The sequence below is a fragment of the Lethenteron reissneri genome, chromosome 6 (genome assembly GCF_015708825.2).
Source record: "Lethenteron reissneri isolate LAM-NWPU_2019-01 chromosome 6, ASM1570882v1, whole genome shotgun sequence".
Taxonomy (NCBI): Eukaryota; Metazoa; Chordata; class Hyperoartia; order Petromyzontiformes; family Petromyzontidae; genus Lethenteron; species Lethenteron reissneri.
The window spans coordinates 2,251,697-2,268,549 of NC_083784.1; the positions used below are offsets into that span (position 1 = coordinate 2,251,697).

General features: G+C 45.8%; 1 protein-coding gene across 1 annotated transcript in view; it reads right to left on the reverse strand.

Moving 5' to 3' along the window:
• The window catches only part of LOC133353592 (dystrophin-like), a 639,339-nt gene that overhangs the window by 450,215 nt on the left and 172,271 nt on the right, over window positions 1-16,853 (reverse strand). The window contains 2 exon segments of the mRNA XM_061569957.1: window positions 2,147-2,319; window positions 15,058-15,150. Coding sequence (XP_061425941.1) covers window positions 2,147-2,319; window positions 15,058-15,150 — 266 coding nt within the window.

Here is a 16,853-nt window from a genome sequence, read left to right on the forward strand (position 1 = left end):
TTAAAAGGGTAAAAACCTATTACTAGATTTAATTTTAGTTTTTATTTTAACAATTTCTGAGCACAGGCCCAAATCGGAGGTATGCCACACCTCTGGATTAGCACGGTTGGCCCTGTACCGTGCGAAAGAAGTTGAACATACATACAAAGACCCCAAACATCAATGGCTAGCGCTAAAACGAACTTAAGAAGCCTTAATAGATAATAAATTGGCAGGTGTGTGGGGAACTTGTGGCGAGCAGGTGAAAATAGCGGGAAATTATGTAATACTTATCAGGATGAAGTCTCAAACCTGTACGCTAAAACAAAGACTTGATAGCATGTGACGGCGTTTTTATTAGAGATGACAACTTTGGGACATTTCAGAGTCACCAAAAAGGCAGTTGACCAAAATCCCAGACTGGATGTAACAGTTTACACTGCTCGCCATTGCACATTTCCCATTAACGTCTCTCTCGTGCAAGAGGATACCACCTACGGTTAGAAAGTGTTCAAACAGTCAGTGAAACGAAAACAACTCCCATGGCCGCTGGTCCTATTTTCTGCCAGCCCTATGTTGTGCTGCTACGCCATGGCCATCCCCCGACGACCGCCACCTCTAACCCCGATTGCGGGAACGGCACTCGATTCCAGGCCAATTCTCTGCAGTTATCGGCTAAGGCTGAGGCATCGCAAAGCTGCTGAGTTTTGTATGCCTGCAGCGTCCAAATCAGGGGAACAAAGAAGAACAAGCCTCCTCCACTGCGTACACACAATGCATAAACCATGCAATTATTGCTCGCATTTTCCTAAAGCATTTTGCGGATTAACTTATATGCGGGCACATGTGCCAATCAGCTCAGGTCTAAAAAAAATTAGAAAAGTTCCAAAAAGTAGCGATGACAATGAAAAGGACACTGCAATTATAACTCGTAACTTTTGACATGAGGCCACCATTCACTTTGACAGGATAATAAAAGTAGCAATTAATCAACATCATGGTAAAAAAACTGTCTCAAATGAAATACAAGGAAATCAATAAGTGCTGACAAAGCAAAACAAAAGTCGATATTTCAGCCAACAGTCTTTGAATTTGGCCGATGAGTTTGATGATAGCATTCGACAAGTTTTAAATCATTATTTCAGTATCCAGCAACGTTCTAATACCCCTTTGCATTCTTGCAAACAACTAAGTGATGTTGACGCAGGAGCTAACAAAAAACATCTGACAACAGACAATGCTTTGCGACGAGCTGGCGGCCCGCTTTTTCTCCCGTGTGCCGAGTTCAAGGCAAGGGGACCCCCGAAATCTCCCACGACTCCACGTTCCCAGGGGCTGGCCTCAGCAAAATGGCAAGGGAACATTGCCTGCTGAGGCTGGAGGATGTCTTCACGTGAAATGCAGCCAAATGGACTTGAAGGGCAACGTAAATCACCACAACAACAAGTACAAGCCTTCGAGCGCCGACCGCGATATTGCGTACTTTTTTTGGTTTAGTTTTTTGTTACGACTGAATTGGAATATTTTCAAACTAGGCTCCAAGAGAACAAAACTGACCGGGCGAAAATGTGAAAGCGTGGAATAAATTAATGTTCTGCAGAACTTGGAATGCGTTGGACAGAGCAGAACGCATGGGAAGACTTTTGCTGCATGTGCAGTTACAGCTGTGTTGGACAGCTCCGTGAATTAAAAAAAACACCGCCTAACAGGACACAAGCATGGGCAATTTCATGGACATTTGCAGTTCTCCACTCTGTACGTAGCGCGCAGCGAAGCAAGATATATCATTATTTTACCGAATGTTAATTTCGTCCGATTTTATTGTGGAAATGTGTTCATCACCAACAGTGAGGCAAAATAACACAGGCTGTGTGTTTCAGACACTTCCTCACAATCGGTTTGGTTCAGCATCTCATTTTTATCTTCATTTATTTAAGATCGGGGCACTGCGTAATGATTAGCACAGTGGAATTGCAATCCAGATGAGGCCGATTCGATTCAATCTCCCGGCGCGCGGCAGTTGAAATCCGGGGAAAGTTGATCAAATCCCCACCAACCTCCATCCATCCAGCAGTATGGATGGGTACATGTGACAGTTACAGTCGAGCGAGCGTGAGCCCACACCGCGATGTGCTCTGGGAGGGACTTGCCACCCACTGGCACCCACCTGTAGCTGTGTATGAGGGCATTGAAGGCCAGCCCGTCCGACCAGCTGGTGGTGAAGTTGACGACGTTGACGGGGCGATAGTCCCGCGTTGACTGGCGCACCCAGCCCAGCAAGATCTTCTCGCTGTTCGTCTGCTGCAAGTCGGCCATCACATCCTTCATCACATCCTTTACCTGGCGGAGGGAGACAATGGGCGCAAGGGCACGCGCGCGCACGCACACGCGCAGGGAAAATGGTGTTATAGCGCGAAACCGGCATTACATCGAGCAACTGCGTCCAACGCAAGGCTGCCTCCGTACAACAACAGGGAAGAAACAGAACCCCACGAGCTGGTATACTGTGATCACGAACGGAGCGTGTTCAGCCTTGGGCCCCTTTTACTGTCATCCCTGCGTGTGGCAGAATCCCAGTGGTCGCCAACGGGACATTTCTTTTTTTGCCAGTGAACCGTCCGCTACTGCTATAGCTCGATATCCGTGGCTTACCACGCCAGTATCTGACTGCCGTGGTAATTAAGCGAGGGATTACAGGGAGTGGAAAATAATGGCGGTGCGCACTCAGGTGACCTTGCAGCCGGATCACGTGGGAAAATACGGTGACGTTGCAATCAGTGTCAAATATCTGGAAAGTGCAAAACTGGCGCAAAATTAAACACAGTTGTAGCCACTTTAATCGAGTCAACGTGGTTTCCTACTGCAATTAACATGAATGCAATGCTCATCTCATATTTACAGCCCTGAGCCAGTGGTGGTAATTCTACATTCCTAAGGCGGGGGTGAGTCTATCCATAGAACAATCGCTGCTAGTGGCCCGCAAAGTGGTACATATTTTATCGGGCCTGGAGGAATGATGGACTTGAACTTGCAACCTTCCAAATGCAAGCCACTCTACTGCTGAGGCACACGTGAGTGTTATGGCAATTCTTGCAAACAGCTAAGTGATATCGGCACAGCAAATAATACAATGTGACGTTTATAATGACGTTTATAATGAGGTTGTGATTCAGGGGTTTAATGTGCTGGGGTTTTTTTGTTATTGTAAATATGTAATCAGAAAAAAATTAAACAACAGCTGAAATGTTTAAGTGTTTATGGTTGTGGTGCAAAAAACACCCCCCACAAATTTTAAAGCAGAACCCTCAAGAGTGAATTTACCGGGTAAACAAAACGTACAAATATGTTCTTATTGATAATATTCTCAGCGACGAGTTTGTTCGCGAGCAAGGAAAGTTTATTGGAGTGTTGCACACGACTGGCTGTGCCTGGAGCCCAACACCCATTTTACAGCTTCGTGTCACAGGTCAATGGAAGTAGTTCTTTTTTTTACATTTCTCGAGAACGTGTAACAAAATGTGGCATCTCCTAGTTGGATACCATAAATACCTAATAAGCACTCAGCATTGCCTTGCCCGAGTGGCATTGTGAGACTTTTATAACATTATGGGTATGATATAAATGCAAGTTGTTGTCATAAAATGTTTGGGATTTCAAATTAAAATCTAAAATAATTACGGATGAAAAAATAAATCTCGCCAAGATGATTCTTCTCCAACCGGAGTATCTTTCATCTCTGGATATTTCGACAGCCTGAATCTGTTCTAGTCCCGGAGGTCCACATGCCACCTTCCTTGGGTAAACCACTCAGGAGCTCCCAGACTCTCATGATTGGTCTCTTGATGGGTGCCAAAGTGTCCGGAGATGAAGGTACTACAGTTGGAAAAGCATCATCTCGGCGAGATATTTCCCTTCCCATAACAGTGGAGCTATCAAGTTGCTGTTCTTGCTGTTGTTGCTGTAGAAAGTTTAAAAGCTGGGAGGTTGCATCACCCCATCATTCCTCAAAAATCAATTAAATGAGGGCCCCTTTTTTTGGAATTTATATCGCTGGGTCAGAATTGCCAATGGAGAGTGGCATTACCCAATGCTTGCCTGAGCAGGGATATACTTTTGCACTTGTTCCTGTTAATTTGTTTAACGGAGCAGCACCCTATTTCATCCGTCTCGTGGCTACACGACACCGACCGCTCGCATCCCAAGTGGCCTAGAGGTCTGCGGGCCTCTCTGCAGCATAGTAGCTGAGAGAATATTGTGACAACTCAACCGACATACCACGTTTAAGAGAGTGCTCAGTGTCAGGATTAATGGGGCGTTTTGACTGCAACCGTACATTTTTTGACAAACTCTCACAACGAGATAGACATGGTACCACTGCACGGACAGCAAATGTAATCGAGCTGAGGAGTAACCGTTTTAAATCCAGGTTGCAATATGGGTCAGTTAGAATATAACGCAGCCTATTCTTTAAGAGTCATGTTGCGCTAAACAAAATAAATGCTTCCGACACAGCAGTCAATTATGCAGTACACAGTCACCACTTTTAAAAAATCAAATTGAAAATTCACTCCCGCAGGCAAAAAATAATAATGTATTGAATCTCAAATACATAACACACGGTTTTTTTTTGGTCTCGGACTGGATATTATGTGTAACATTTTCTCTTGAATAAAACTAATGCCTTGGCTCAATTTAAAAGATTACTTCCATGGCCGTAATAACGAATGATGAGTCTAAGAGGTTTGCGGACACGGCAAAAACCCAAACGTTTATTGTGAAAACGAGGGCCAAAAATGCACGGTGAGAAACATGAGCGTGCGACTGTCGAGTTGCGTCTAAGCACCGGAAATCCGCTCGCTTCAAACCAATTTAAATGAGTGTGCGTGCCCCAAAATTAGTTTCCTCTCGTCGCAAATATTTTGGACACTGAACTCCTCCCATCCAGAGTTGGACAGCGCAGTTAGTCCATCGGAAAGTCGCGTGTGGTTGGGTAAAGTGTGGAATGCTCCTGTCTCTTCCAAGGCATCTGGCCAGCGTAGAAGAGTAGGCCAAATACCCTCGAGAGGGGCTGCCTAGAGAGCTCCCTATCGAAGAAAGGCCCTTCCACCAGCGGCGACGCGAGCAATTGCAGGGCTGCCCCTTTACCTTGTACTTACGAGTTGGCCAGCTGAGCAAATACGCTCATGAAATATAAATGTTGTCTCCTGAAAATTAAGAGACAGCGATCGAGCCAGCTTCCACAAATGATGTCATCGGTTTGGCAAGGCAAGCTCCGCCAAAGCTCCACGTTCAGCTATTTTTGTTTGTGTTGTATATTGGTTCCATTAATAAGAGCAATAACATAATTAGAGTTCTTGGCTCTCGGAATTCACCACGGCGGTCCACACGAGGACACGCTTGCCGGGTGGAACTCGCCTCTCCCAGCAGAGTCTGTCTTCTTAAGTACTCGTTATATATTTTCTTGATTAAAATATAAACTACGCAACCAATGTGCCGATGTGGTGATGCTGATGACCAAAAAAAGCCAAACGAGGTGCTTCAATGTGTCACGGGAGTAGATTGTGAAAAGGTAAATAGTATTTGGAAGGCGAGCACGAGAGAATTAAAAAGAAAATCCTGAGATAATCAATCTGACTAATGGAGATGTTAATGCACGCTTTCAATCAGGTATTCAATTGAATCGAGCATTTTTGGGTCACATCTAACAATGCATAACCAAAATAAGGCCAGGTAAATTTCGGTTAAAGTCATTATGCAGCTATCGCATGAAACGGCACACATTTGGCCTAAAAATCCATGAAAGCTCTGAATCACTGAAACCTTTTCCTGAAAATTCTGATAAAGAAAATGCATCGGCGAGCAAAGTGGCAGAGTACACAGAGCGCCGCGCTATGAACCCAGCAGCGTGAGTGGGATTCCTGGCCACGGCTGACATCAGTGACGAGTGATATATATTTTCGAACCGCTCAGGGTCACCACTTCACCAACCCGAGCCGACGAGGCTTGGCGGAGCATGAGGAAGCTTTCATCTGTCAGTGGATTTGACACGTAGGGAAAAAAAATGCTCTGGCAAAAAAACAGTCCATGGAAGAACACCATTATTCTTTGGGTCTTTCGGTAAAGTCACGTAGATAGGTTCAAAGAAAATAACAAAAAAACGACAACGTTTCGCGATTTAAACGTCGTAGTTTTTTTAAAATTTTCTTTGAAACTATCTACGTGACTTTACTGAAAGGCCCAAAGAATATGAATTTCTGCAGTCACGAAAGCTTTAAGTCAAGATAGAACACCATTAGTCAATATTGAGCACTGTGTATTTTAAAAATTAAAGAGGCACTTCTATAAAAATGCTGAATTCTCTGAAATGTATCCGTAAATTTCCACAGCCCACTAGACTTCCCTCCAAGCGTGAGAAACATACTGTTCCATCGATTAAAATCAAGGGATACTCATATATGCGGTGTAGTCGTCAAGGTTGGCAGAATTAATGTATTGCTTCCATAATAAGTGAGCTGTCAGTTTCCCTACAAAATCAGTCTCCAGCCAGACCAATACATCACGAGCAGCCATCACTTAGCAGCCCTGGAGGTCTTCAACTAAGATGTGTCCAAGTCACTTCATCGTCATAATGCAGCGGTCCTCAATCGGTGAGTCAAACGACGTTCAGGGGGGCCGGTGAGGGAAGAGCGGGGGGGGGGGCAGCTGTTGCATGATTACCGTGCAGGAAAAACCTTAAATGTGCAAGTGGAACGCCGGTGCCACGTTGCAGTGGCCTGCACGAACACCGCGTTGACGAGAGGCATGGACGGCAGAGATCGGTTGAGCGATTCACGCAGCCATGGTGGAGGAACGGGGGAAGGGGGGGTTTGTGTGAACCAATGGTTTTGTTTGAGGGGGCAGCCAAACCAAAAAGTTTGAGAGCCACAGCGTGTCAGGCTGCCAGGCTGCGTCACGTGTTGACCCGGACGTGCCTCATTAAATTCGTCGCATCGGCTTGAATGTTCTCGGTGTCATCAAAGCGATTTTTTTTTCCCTCACAAATTGCGTTCGTGGCATACGTTTTGTCACAACACTTGGCTCGCGACAACTCGCAGGGCACCGACTCACTCCCGGTGGAAGGGACTCCACTAGCCGGAGCTCTAAATCATCCCTTTAGAGGGTATGTGGTCGATTCTTCCACGCTTGGCAGGAACTTGTGGAAGAGGTAGGGTGGGTACCCAAACTTTACCCAACCGTGCCAGACGTGGCGACCGGCCAAATGTGATGTACTGCCGGGTGGACGTAGCATTGAGGAAACTTGCCCCATCGTTGTAACTGCCGCGCCGGGAGATTGTAAAAGGCATGCAGTGTTCCTAACCATTACACCCATGGCACCGCGTCTAAGTGTTTTCACACTTCAGCAGTCATGTTATATTGCGACGTGTGCACAATATTTTTCGTGAAAAAATATTCATAAGGTCATTTTAAACAAACAAAAAACCCATTCAGTTTCTATCAAGGCCTTCAACTGCAATACATCATTACCTACAAACTTTTTGACAGGGCCTCGTATGTTTGTTACCAGAAATGAGTAAACACTCAACTTGGCAGACCTAAATGTTGAACGACTGAAGTCGATAGTGTTGATGAAGGCTTGTTCTACGTTCCACGAGTCACTTTCATGAAATATTAAATCATATCGTTTATATTGGTTACCTTTCAAGTTCTTCAAATAGACAGATGCTTTTTAATCACCACAAACGTATATTAACCGCAACAGTAATCCGCTCGCAATCTGTTGCGAAAATTAGAACGTTCACAAGCAGCTGATTTGCTATTTTTTGAGGAGAGAGAAAAGCAGCGGCAAAAAAAAAATGTTTCCCAGCGAAGGAAGCCAAACTTGAATACTTGACATAATTAGGTGTCGTCGCGGTTACTTTCCCGGCAATGGCGGCATCTTTAATGCATTCGCAGAAACACCCCGAGGAGGTATGAACTAAAGCCCTGAGCACTTATGAGATGGCTACTGTTGGGGGGGCAAGAGAAAAGTATGAAGGCTGATGAACTGCATGATATGCATGAAGCGAGAGAAGTGACTTCCACTTAGTGTGTTGGGACCTGCCCTGCGCTCTGCCTATTTTCTGCAAAACCATCCCCTGAGATAAAACCCAACGCTGCTGCTAGAATGGGCTGAGGAGAAATATTCCAGAGCATTAGTCTCCTTCACATTAAATGCGGAGAAGGCGGCAAGGGCCTGGGAAACCTCCCCCCCCCCCCAACACCTAGCTGATTTGGCTCAAGTGACTTGCCGGGGTACGGGAGTGGTTTACAATACCAGTTATCTGTTAAATTGCTCTTAAAATGAGCAATCCAGTACAAAGAGGGTTTGGTAGTGGTGGTGGTGGTGGTGAAAAGAAAAAAAAGTGTTTAGTCTTTTGTGCTTCATCGCTGTACATTTCCCAGCGTGTCCCAATCTTCGTGCCGGCATCACAAGCGGAATTGCACCGCGCTGATGTGATCCGCACGTGGAACCGTTGGCTCATGCCCCGCGACTGTGGATGCCACCACCTCCTTTACGCACCGGTAATCGATATGTCTTGAAAACAATGCCAGAACTTGCTCATTGCAGAAATTTGCTGTGTTAAGATGGCAAGAACGTGTCTGTCCAGTGCTCGTCGAGCTGCATTGGCTAGCAGTTGCCAAACAAATGCATCATAAGGTGGCACCTCATTACACATAGTGTGCTTCCCACAAATTAACACCAATATCTTGCTCATCTCGTCAAGGAGCATAAACCATCACGTGAACTTGAGTCATCCCTGGCAGCTGGCGTTTGGCTAGACAAAAACAAAGATGGTCACGGCATTGCGCGCTTTTGCGGCCGTCTGGAATGCTCTTCCTTCCGATATTAGGACATTTCAACCTAATTTCTTTAGAGCTGCTTTTGATGTTTAGTTTATTGTCCTTCCCTTCCCACCTCCAATTAGCACGGTTGGCTAGATACGTATGGTGCTAGAGAAGTTCAACACACATACATACAAAGAAAAAGGTGCAGCACTGAAATTGCTTGCGCTCATGCCCACTGACGGCGGAAGGGCCTCCACTGGAGGGATGTCTGGAGGATATTTGTTCTACGCGTCCACACTGGCCAGATGTCTTGGAAGTGGTGCGTGTCACTCCCCACCACGACACCCCCATCACACGTGATTTGCTGATCAACTTCACTGCGGTGTACGCATTTATACTGTCGGGTGTACAGAGGCGACGAGGAGGATTTAGAGAGAGGGGAAAAAAAACGTGCACGATCGTTTCAAATGCCGTGCCAGACGATGGCATCGAACTGGGCGACCTCTGGATTGCAAGCCCAGTGTACAAGCCATTACACCACAGAGTACTGTGGAGATATCCAGAAGGTCTTAAACTATTCAGCTATTCACGGCGAGATACACATCATTTGTCACAAACTGAAATTGTCGGCCTGTAAAATCTGACACGGTCTTAGAGTGCTCAACCGTATTTTAATCAACAAATCAGCATGTCAACCTGCAGAGAGTGTCCATCATGCACAATAATCAAGTAACAAAGGACGACGGAAAATAATGTTGGTGGACAAGCAGTATGCGTGCGAGTCATCAACCACTCTTCACTCGTGCTTGTGAAAAGCTTCCGTCAAAACAGCGAGGCGTGACGATACTTCAGAGAACAAAGCAGGTAACGGTAACGGAAAGCATTTTCAAGTGCCCATCCATATTATTATTATTATCCAATTTTAAATTGATGACACATTTCTCCGAGGTTGGACTCAATGCCATACATTATTCATATTGTTCGCTGTCAGCGAAACTCAACCGCGGGGTTTTGTGTACGTTTGTTTGGGTCATTGTGAGAGAGAAAAAAAACGTAGAAAAAACAAATCAGCATGACAAAAATGTGCAGGAAATAAATTGCTCATCCAAAAGTGATTCCGTGGGCACATGGCACGCCACATGCATTACAATCGCGTGCAAAAAAATGTACAGCTGTTCGTGCCAGTGCCAAAACAAAGATGTACAGTGTGCTCACGAATAAATGTGCAATGCTTCAAAATCACATAACAATAACATCACCTGCCCGAACACTAAAAATGACGAACACCCAGAGAGACAAATGGGTCAAAAGTATGACTGGCCTCAGAAACTGAGAGCTGAGATTTGAAAAAGACATTTGGCTATGACTATAGCGCACCACACAACCAACAAAGGCACGAGTGATAATTCTCCCAAATGCTTTCGGGTTGAAACGTGAGTGTCCAATGTATCGGACGCCATGGTGAAAAACACACTGAGTGCAGCCATTAAATACATCGGCGAGCTAGAGAGCAGGGAGCCCAAAAGCCGACACACAATAGTGATGCGGCGACAACCTCCCTGGCATTCTGTTTTGGGATTCACCGATCCGGGTTGCAGCATCCATCCAATGCTCTCATTTGGAGCTTGAACAAAAAAAAGTCACGAGCAGTGCGTCACACCGAATGAGTTTATACGGAGAGTATCCCGCAAGTCTCAGCTCCTTTCCCAAAGTAATTATACTCCTGCAAAGTCTCGAACGAGGAACCGATCGAAGAGCCAACGCAGGAGATATGAGCTGGCTTCAGCCCGAATAGAAGACAAAGTGCCCGCGCTTGTAATTGGGTTCGAACACGCGGCAGGTCCGGCTATTTCAATTATAAATGTTAAACGTAAGAGTCGCTCGAAATTTTTGTGCGGTTAAACACAATCCCACTCATTACATTGCCGACTTACCACTGCCCATTGTACGCTTACACAGGAGGTACGGACGCTACGCATTCAGCAACGGGAAACAACCAAACCCAACGTGCAATTGAAATATTTTGGCGGTTGCTCTTCAAATGCCACACGAGAGAGTGTAAATTGAAATTCCAGTGTAATGGGTCAATGAAAAAAAAGTCCATTAAGACTAAATTGACGGCTTCACGCTGGGCTGCGACAAGGGGCGACCCACGCCAAACACAGACATCAATTGCCACCGATGTTCAGAGACCAAAATTTCAATCACAGGATGGTGGGATTGTAACAAGCTCACAATCAAGCACACCCGACACCCTCCATGAACATCAACGGCACATCTTATCCCAGCAGGTCAAGTGAATTCTATCACAAAAGCACCACATGCACATGATTACTTTTCGTTTTGACACCACGTGGAAGAAAATACTTAAGCGACGTGTAATTGTGACTGTGTTTGTTTCATTTATCACGGCATCCCTTCCCACTAGTAACCTCATTACTGAGTGGTAAAAACAAATAATGCGTATGTTTTTTATGATTACCCATTCATGCGAATTGAGTAAACTACCCTGAGCAGTTGATATATGTTTATATAAATTCAGCCCTGCACACAAAATATGTACACGTACATATTTTGCCAATCTGGTGCCATCATTTTCACCGCATTAGGTTACATAATTAAAATGAAGAATGTGTGCATTCAAATTAGTGTTAACTGATACAACGTTTCGTAAAATTTCAAATTAAATTGTTAAAAACAAATAAATACATTATTAATTTGATTACATAAACCGTGGAAGTTATGAATATGTAATACATTTAAATCCAAAACCATGAAAACACAATGTAAAATCTGACATTGGGGGTAAAAATCCAATAAGTCCAAGAATTAACCCAACACTCATTCCTACTCCATCAATAATATCTTATCAATTACCTATTCCACACACAAATCGAAAGCATGAAGGCACCTCCATGTAATTCCAGAGGCGGAATTGGAAGCTAATCACAAGGCTTCTCCCAATATTCTTGACTGATAGACAGCAAGCAACAGCGTTCGTCAAGGTTGACAATATATTTCCTAAGAGCTCCCGACGGCAAGCCAAAGGCCTGCAGGGCAAGGCCCCTTGGCTGCATTTAAAAAAAAAAGTCCATTCCCGCGGCCCTACAAAGACCTTTGCCGAAACAACACACCTTTATAATCACGGTCCACACACTATCATGTCTGTGATTAACACCGACATTGACAAATATGGCCTTTTTCTGTGACATTTCCCTCATTGAACGGTTCACGGCACAACCCATGCACCATAACCCCCCCCCCCCCCCCCCACAGCTTTAACCCTTCATCCTTGTTACTCTGAAGCACGAGAGGAATACCTCAAATTAGCACGGTCGGCTACGTACGGCGCAAAAGAAGTTTAGCATACGTACATACGAGGGAAAGGTAAGTGGAGCAAAACGCGATGGGATTAATGAACCTGCTGTGTAAGTGTCCCAATAGCCAGCCTACAAATGACATGTTATGGAATTTCTGAACACTTGAAACATTTAAAATGCAACAGAATTTTCTTTTTTTTTTTCTTCTGTAAATGTTCTATACATATATTCATTCTACACTCTACATATGATCACCCGTTGTTTAAAGAAAGGTTAACAGCAAAAGACAATGTTGCAAGGGATTCAATAACTTTGAATCTGCTGTCAATGAAATTGGCTATGATCTTGACCCCAAGACAGGTCACAAAGCCTTGAGGACCAAACACAAACAATGTCTGCATCATACAGAGCAGTGCAAAAAAATAATGTTAGGTCATTAGCTCATTAGCCTCTGGACAAATGTGACATCGCCACTCACAATCAGCCTCCAATGCCCTGCGGACATTTTGAACTTCACACATCTGTACAAGAGGCATAACAAAAAAAGACAGCTATACATAAAGGTACAAAAAATATACCACGATTGGCCCGATCGTTCAGGGGTCAGCGCACTGAGTCAGGACTGCTGACATCCTGGGTTCGACTCTGTGACGAAACCAACATTCAGAAGTGTAGCGAGAAGATGGCCCAATCACCAAATGACTGCGAAAAGCAATCTTATTAACTTTGGCTATGAACGACACACTTCACTCACCGAACACGACCTACCGATCGATAAACAGAAGATAAAAAAGATATGAAACACCAGGACAAACAGCACATAAATTATAACAAGTACCGCCATACAGCTTTATCTATAAACACTGACTGCCTTGTATTATTACGACATCAGCATCACGTATAATCACTTTGTGCTACCGGTCAATATTAGCGATGCTGAGAACGCAATAACAAATAATGTTTCAGAGCATTAACCTATTCCATGTCTTCTCCAAAGCAGCCTTCTCCTAATCGTTTAGATGCCTCTGCATCAATTCGCAAGCAATGTCTGACAACAACTGGCAAGTTGGAGGAAGCGTCCTGAGCTTAGTGGCAGCTGAACAAATCATCCGAAATTGTACCTGGGTGGTCAAACATGTTAATCGGTGCAGGCACAGGAGTAAATACTGGGCGCTGGGGAGATGAAACATTTCAGATAAATCATTCCCCGCACGCCAGGCTGTTCGTGCAGGCACTGTGGTCCCAAAAGCAGGCCCAATGAGCCCCTTAAAATGTCAAGTCCTGGGACACCTGTTATGTTAATCCCTTGTCTTCGGGAATCCTCCCATAGGTGCAATGAATTGTAAATGAACTTGAGGATTCTAATTGGAGTCAGTGTCTTATTCCACTTAATGTTTAAACATGCATAAGGAGCGGTTGTGACGAAATGGTATTCAAATAGATTTTTGCTCGTAACCACCAAAATTATCCACCACATCACCACATTCGTAACATAGACAATTTCAAAATAATTAAACTGTGAGACTCATAAGCACCATTAAATGGTTACATTTAAAATTTATGAAAGTGTCACATTCCCTGCATATATTAGGTGCATTCCCATAATGTATGCAGGTGGCGTCACCGTGTTAGATTGTAAACATTTATTTAGCATTTCACAATATTTGATTAGAATTAATCTGTTTACTATACTGAGGCGGATTATGACATCACGTGATAGTGAAAGGTGGCTGAGGCCTGGGGAAGGTCTTCATCCAGCAGTGGACTGACCATGGCTGGTGATGATAATAAACAAACAGGGCTTTAATAAACAAAAGCACCAAATACAAATATTTATTTGTAAAATGTTATTTTTGTCGTTGTTGACCATATTCGTGTGCCATTGTTAATTGTGCTATTTACTCACAATGATACGATAAGAAAGAATTGAAAATGATCACCACCCAGGAAATGTGTGTATTAATCCTAGAATGGATGAACGCCTTTAGATAAAAATATGACAGCTACAATATTAACAACATCAAACTTCTATTTCCGTATCCGATAAATCCTCAACAGTACAATCCCAAACGTGCACGCAAATAAATGACAACATCAATGATGCTCTACTTAACCATCATCCAGCAGCAGATGGCCATGGCTGATATGGAGATGTCCTTTGCAAAATAATTCAAATCCAATCGGGCTCTTGCCTCTTTTGGCTATACACAAGGCAACTACTGAACCAAATAATTGATCACACTCTCCCAAGCCGTTACCATCTCTCGTGTTACCAACGCTCATGGTATCATCTCTCACGCAACTACGGTGGAACAGTCCACCCAGCACCTGTAGGCGAGCTGATTTCACCGTTGTAACATCTCCGCAGCAGACATCCTCTTGGGGTGCAATCAATTTACACGACACGTATATATATACAAATAAAAACTTTTATGTTGCTGAGCAAAGGTCCAAAGGCCCAGACACCAAGCAAGCAAGCAGCTGGCAACAAACCACACTGTCGAAGGTGTACCGGATGAGAGCTCATAACACGTCGCACGCACGAGGCAAAGCCGCACGAGCTTGAGACGAGAGACGATGGAAGGGAAGGGAATTCCAAAGTCGAGCGGTACGGAGATTGACACGGACTGATAAGTGTTTTGGCCTACAGCGTGGCGGTCGAACGCAGTACGGATAAAAATTCAACATGAAATACAGCATACACAGGTGTGCGTGCGTGCATAGGTGCGTGCGTGTGTGCGTGCGTAGGAGCGTGCGTGCGTAGCAGTGTGCGTGCGTAGGTGCGTGCATGTGTGCGTAGGAGTGTGCGTGTGTGCGTAGGAGTGTGCGTTGCGTAGGTGCGTGCGTGCGTAGGTGCATGCGTAGGTGCGTGTGTAGGTTCCCCTCCGGTGAGGTGTTTGTGGGTGCCCGCGCATGCAGCCAAAGTGGGTACCTGCCAGTGGATGATGATGCTCCAGATGAGGCCGAGCGTCAGCTTGTGGTTGCCGTCCACAATGTCGGCGCCTCCAATGTTCACGAGCTCCACCTAGAGAGCGCGACGGACAGGCGGAGGGGTCGAGCGATGTGGGTGCGCAGGGTCGCCGAGGTGGGGTGAATGCTCAGCGCTTGATTGTGATCCATAAACATGAAAATCGATGGCGACGGAGGCCCAAAGCAGACACCGCGAAGGGCAGCACCGCGTCAAATAAACCCCGGCTCCCCCACGTCCGTGTTCCTTCGCGACTCATCAACGTGCGCAAGGCGATGACGCCGGGAACATGCGGGTGGTGCCGGGGATGGTGCCGTGGCGGCAGCAGCTTTACGGCTCGATGCGATCTTCCGGCACGGCAGCCGAAACGACGGTGCGAGTTTCTTCAATCTACCGCGCCGGTGTCCACCCAGCGGTTTGCACGACGGGTCGTGTCCGGTGGGACAAAGTGTAGGTAGTCCCACCTATTCCGATATGTCTGACCAGCAGCGTATATGAGGAGGCTAAATAGCCTTCAGACAGGCTTTCTAGACTAATTGCAGGGCTCCCCCTTTAAAGTTAACGTAAGAAGAAGAAGAAACTGCACTGCAATGAGCAGGACGGCAACGACGCGCCACGAATTCCGCTACGTCCGCACTTCCTCAACCGGCTCCGTGCGTTCGTGCGAACACGCCACACACGCACCAAAATTAAGACGCGACACGCAATGCACCGACGGCCGTACAGCACGGGGCGGAAACGTACAAACAAAAAAGGGGGAGGGCGGAGGGCGCGGAGAGGAGCGGGGGGGGAGGCCTAAATGCGCGATCTTTTACAAAAAAAGCGCAGGGAACCCGCGTGGAATTCCCGTTTCGCGCGAAGTAAAGCATTACCTTCGGCGGAGCGAAGAGGGAAACGCCGCGGAGCTCGCGGCTCACGGGAGGCGCGCTGACAGCGCGGTGAATAACGAGGGGGTTCACACTCATCGAGAAGCCGTAAATTATTATGAGCGCAATGGGCCTCGAAACAGCGGCCATTCCATCACGTACGACACTTGCAAACAAGGGGGATGAGGGGGCAACGAGCGGGTTGGGGGTGGCGGGGGGAGGGGGTTGCAAGGGAAAAGAGCGTGCATGGGTGGGGGCATGGGTCGGATCAACAGGCGGGGGAGGGAGGGAGGGGAATGGACTAGCTAGTCGGGCCCTTGTTAAAAAAACAATTAATTTCTGCAGAAAATTCCAAGTGCTAATGAATGGGCCAGAACTAAACCGAGGCAGCTGTGTTTAAAAGTGGAACGTATAAATCCGGTGTGTCCGGCGCGCGTTACACTTCGAACAGTCGGTGCACGTGCTCATTGGGAAGGGAACGTCATTATTTCAATCACAGCGAGGGACCACCGAATAATGATTAAGTCAAGAAATGCACATTGATGCGCTTCTGAAAAGGTGCTTATTAGGAGGTTTAATTGATTTATCAATAATAGATTTAAGTTATAAGTCTGCTCGAATGCTCCCCTCTGTGTAACATTGCCCCAGAAGTTGTATTGACTTGAAATGAAATTCTATAATATGCCGAAATGACATGCATGCGTGGGTATCGCGACATTTCTCATAACGGAGGGCGCATGTATAATTGGGTTTGAAATTCAACAATTTCCCGTGAGGCTGGAGGCCCTGAAGTTTGCGCTCGTTTCACGAGTCGTGCCGGCGAGCGTTCGGATCGACCGTCGTCTTGTTTTGCGTGCTGTAGATGTCACACAGCACCGGCGGAGAAAGCCATGA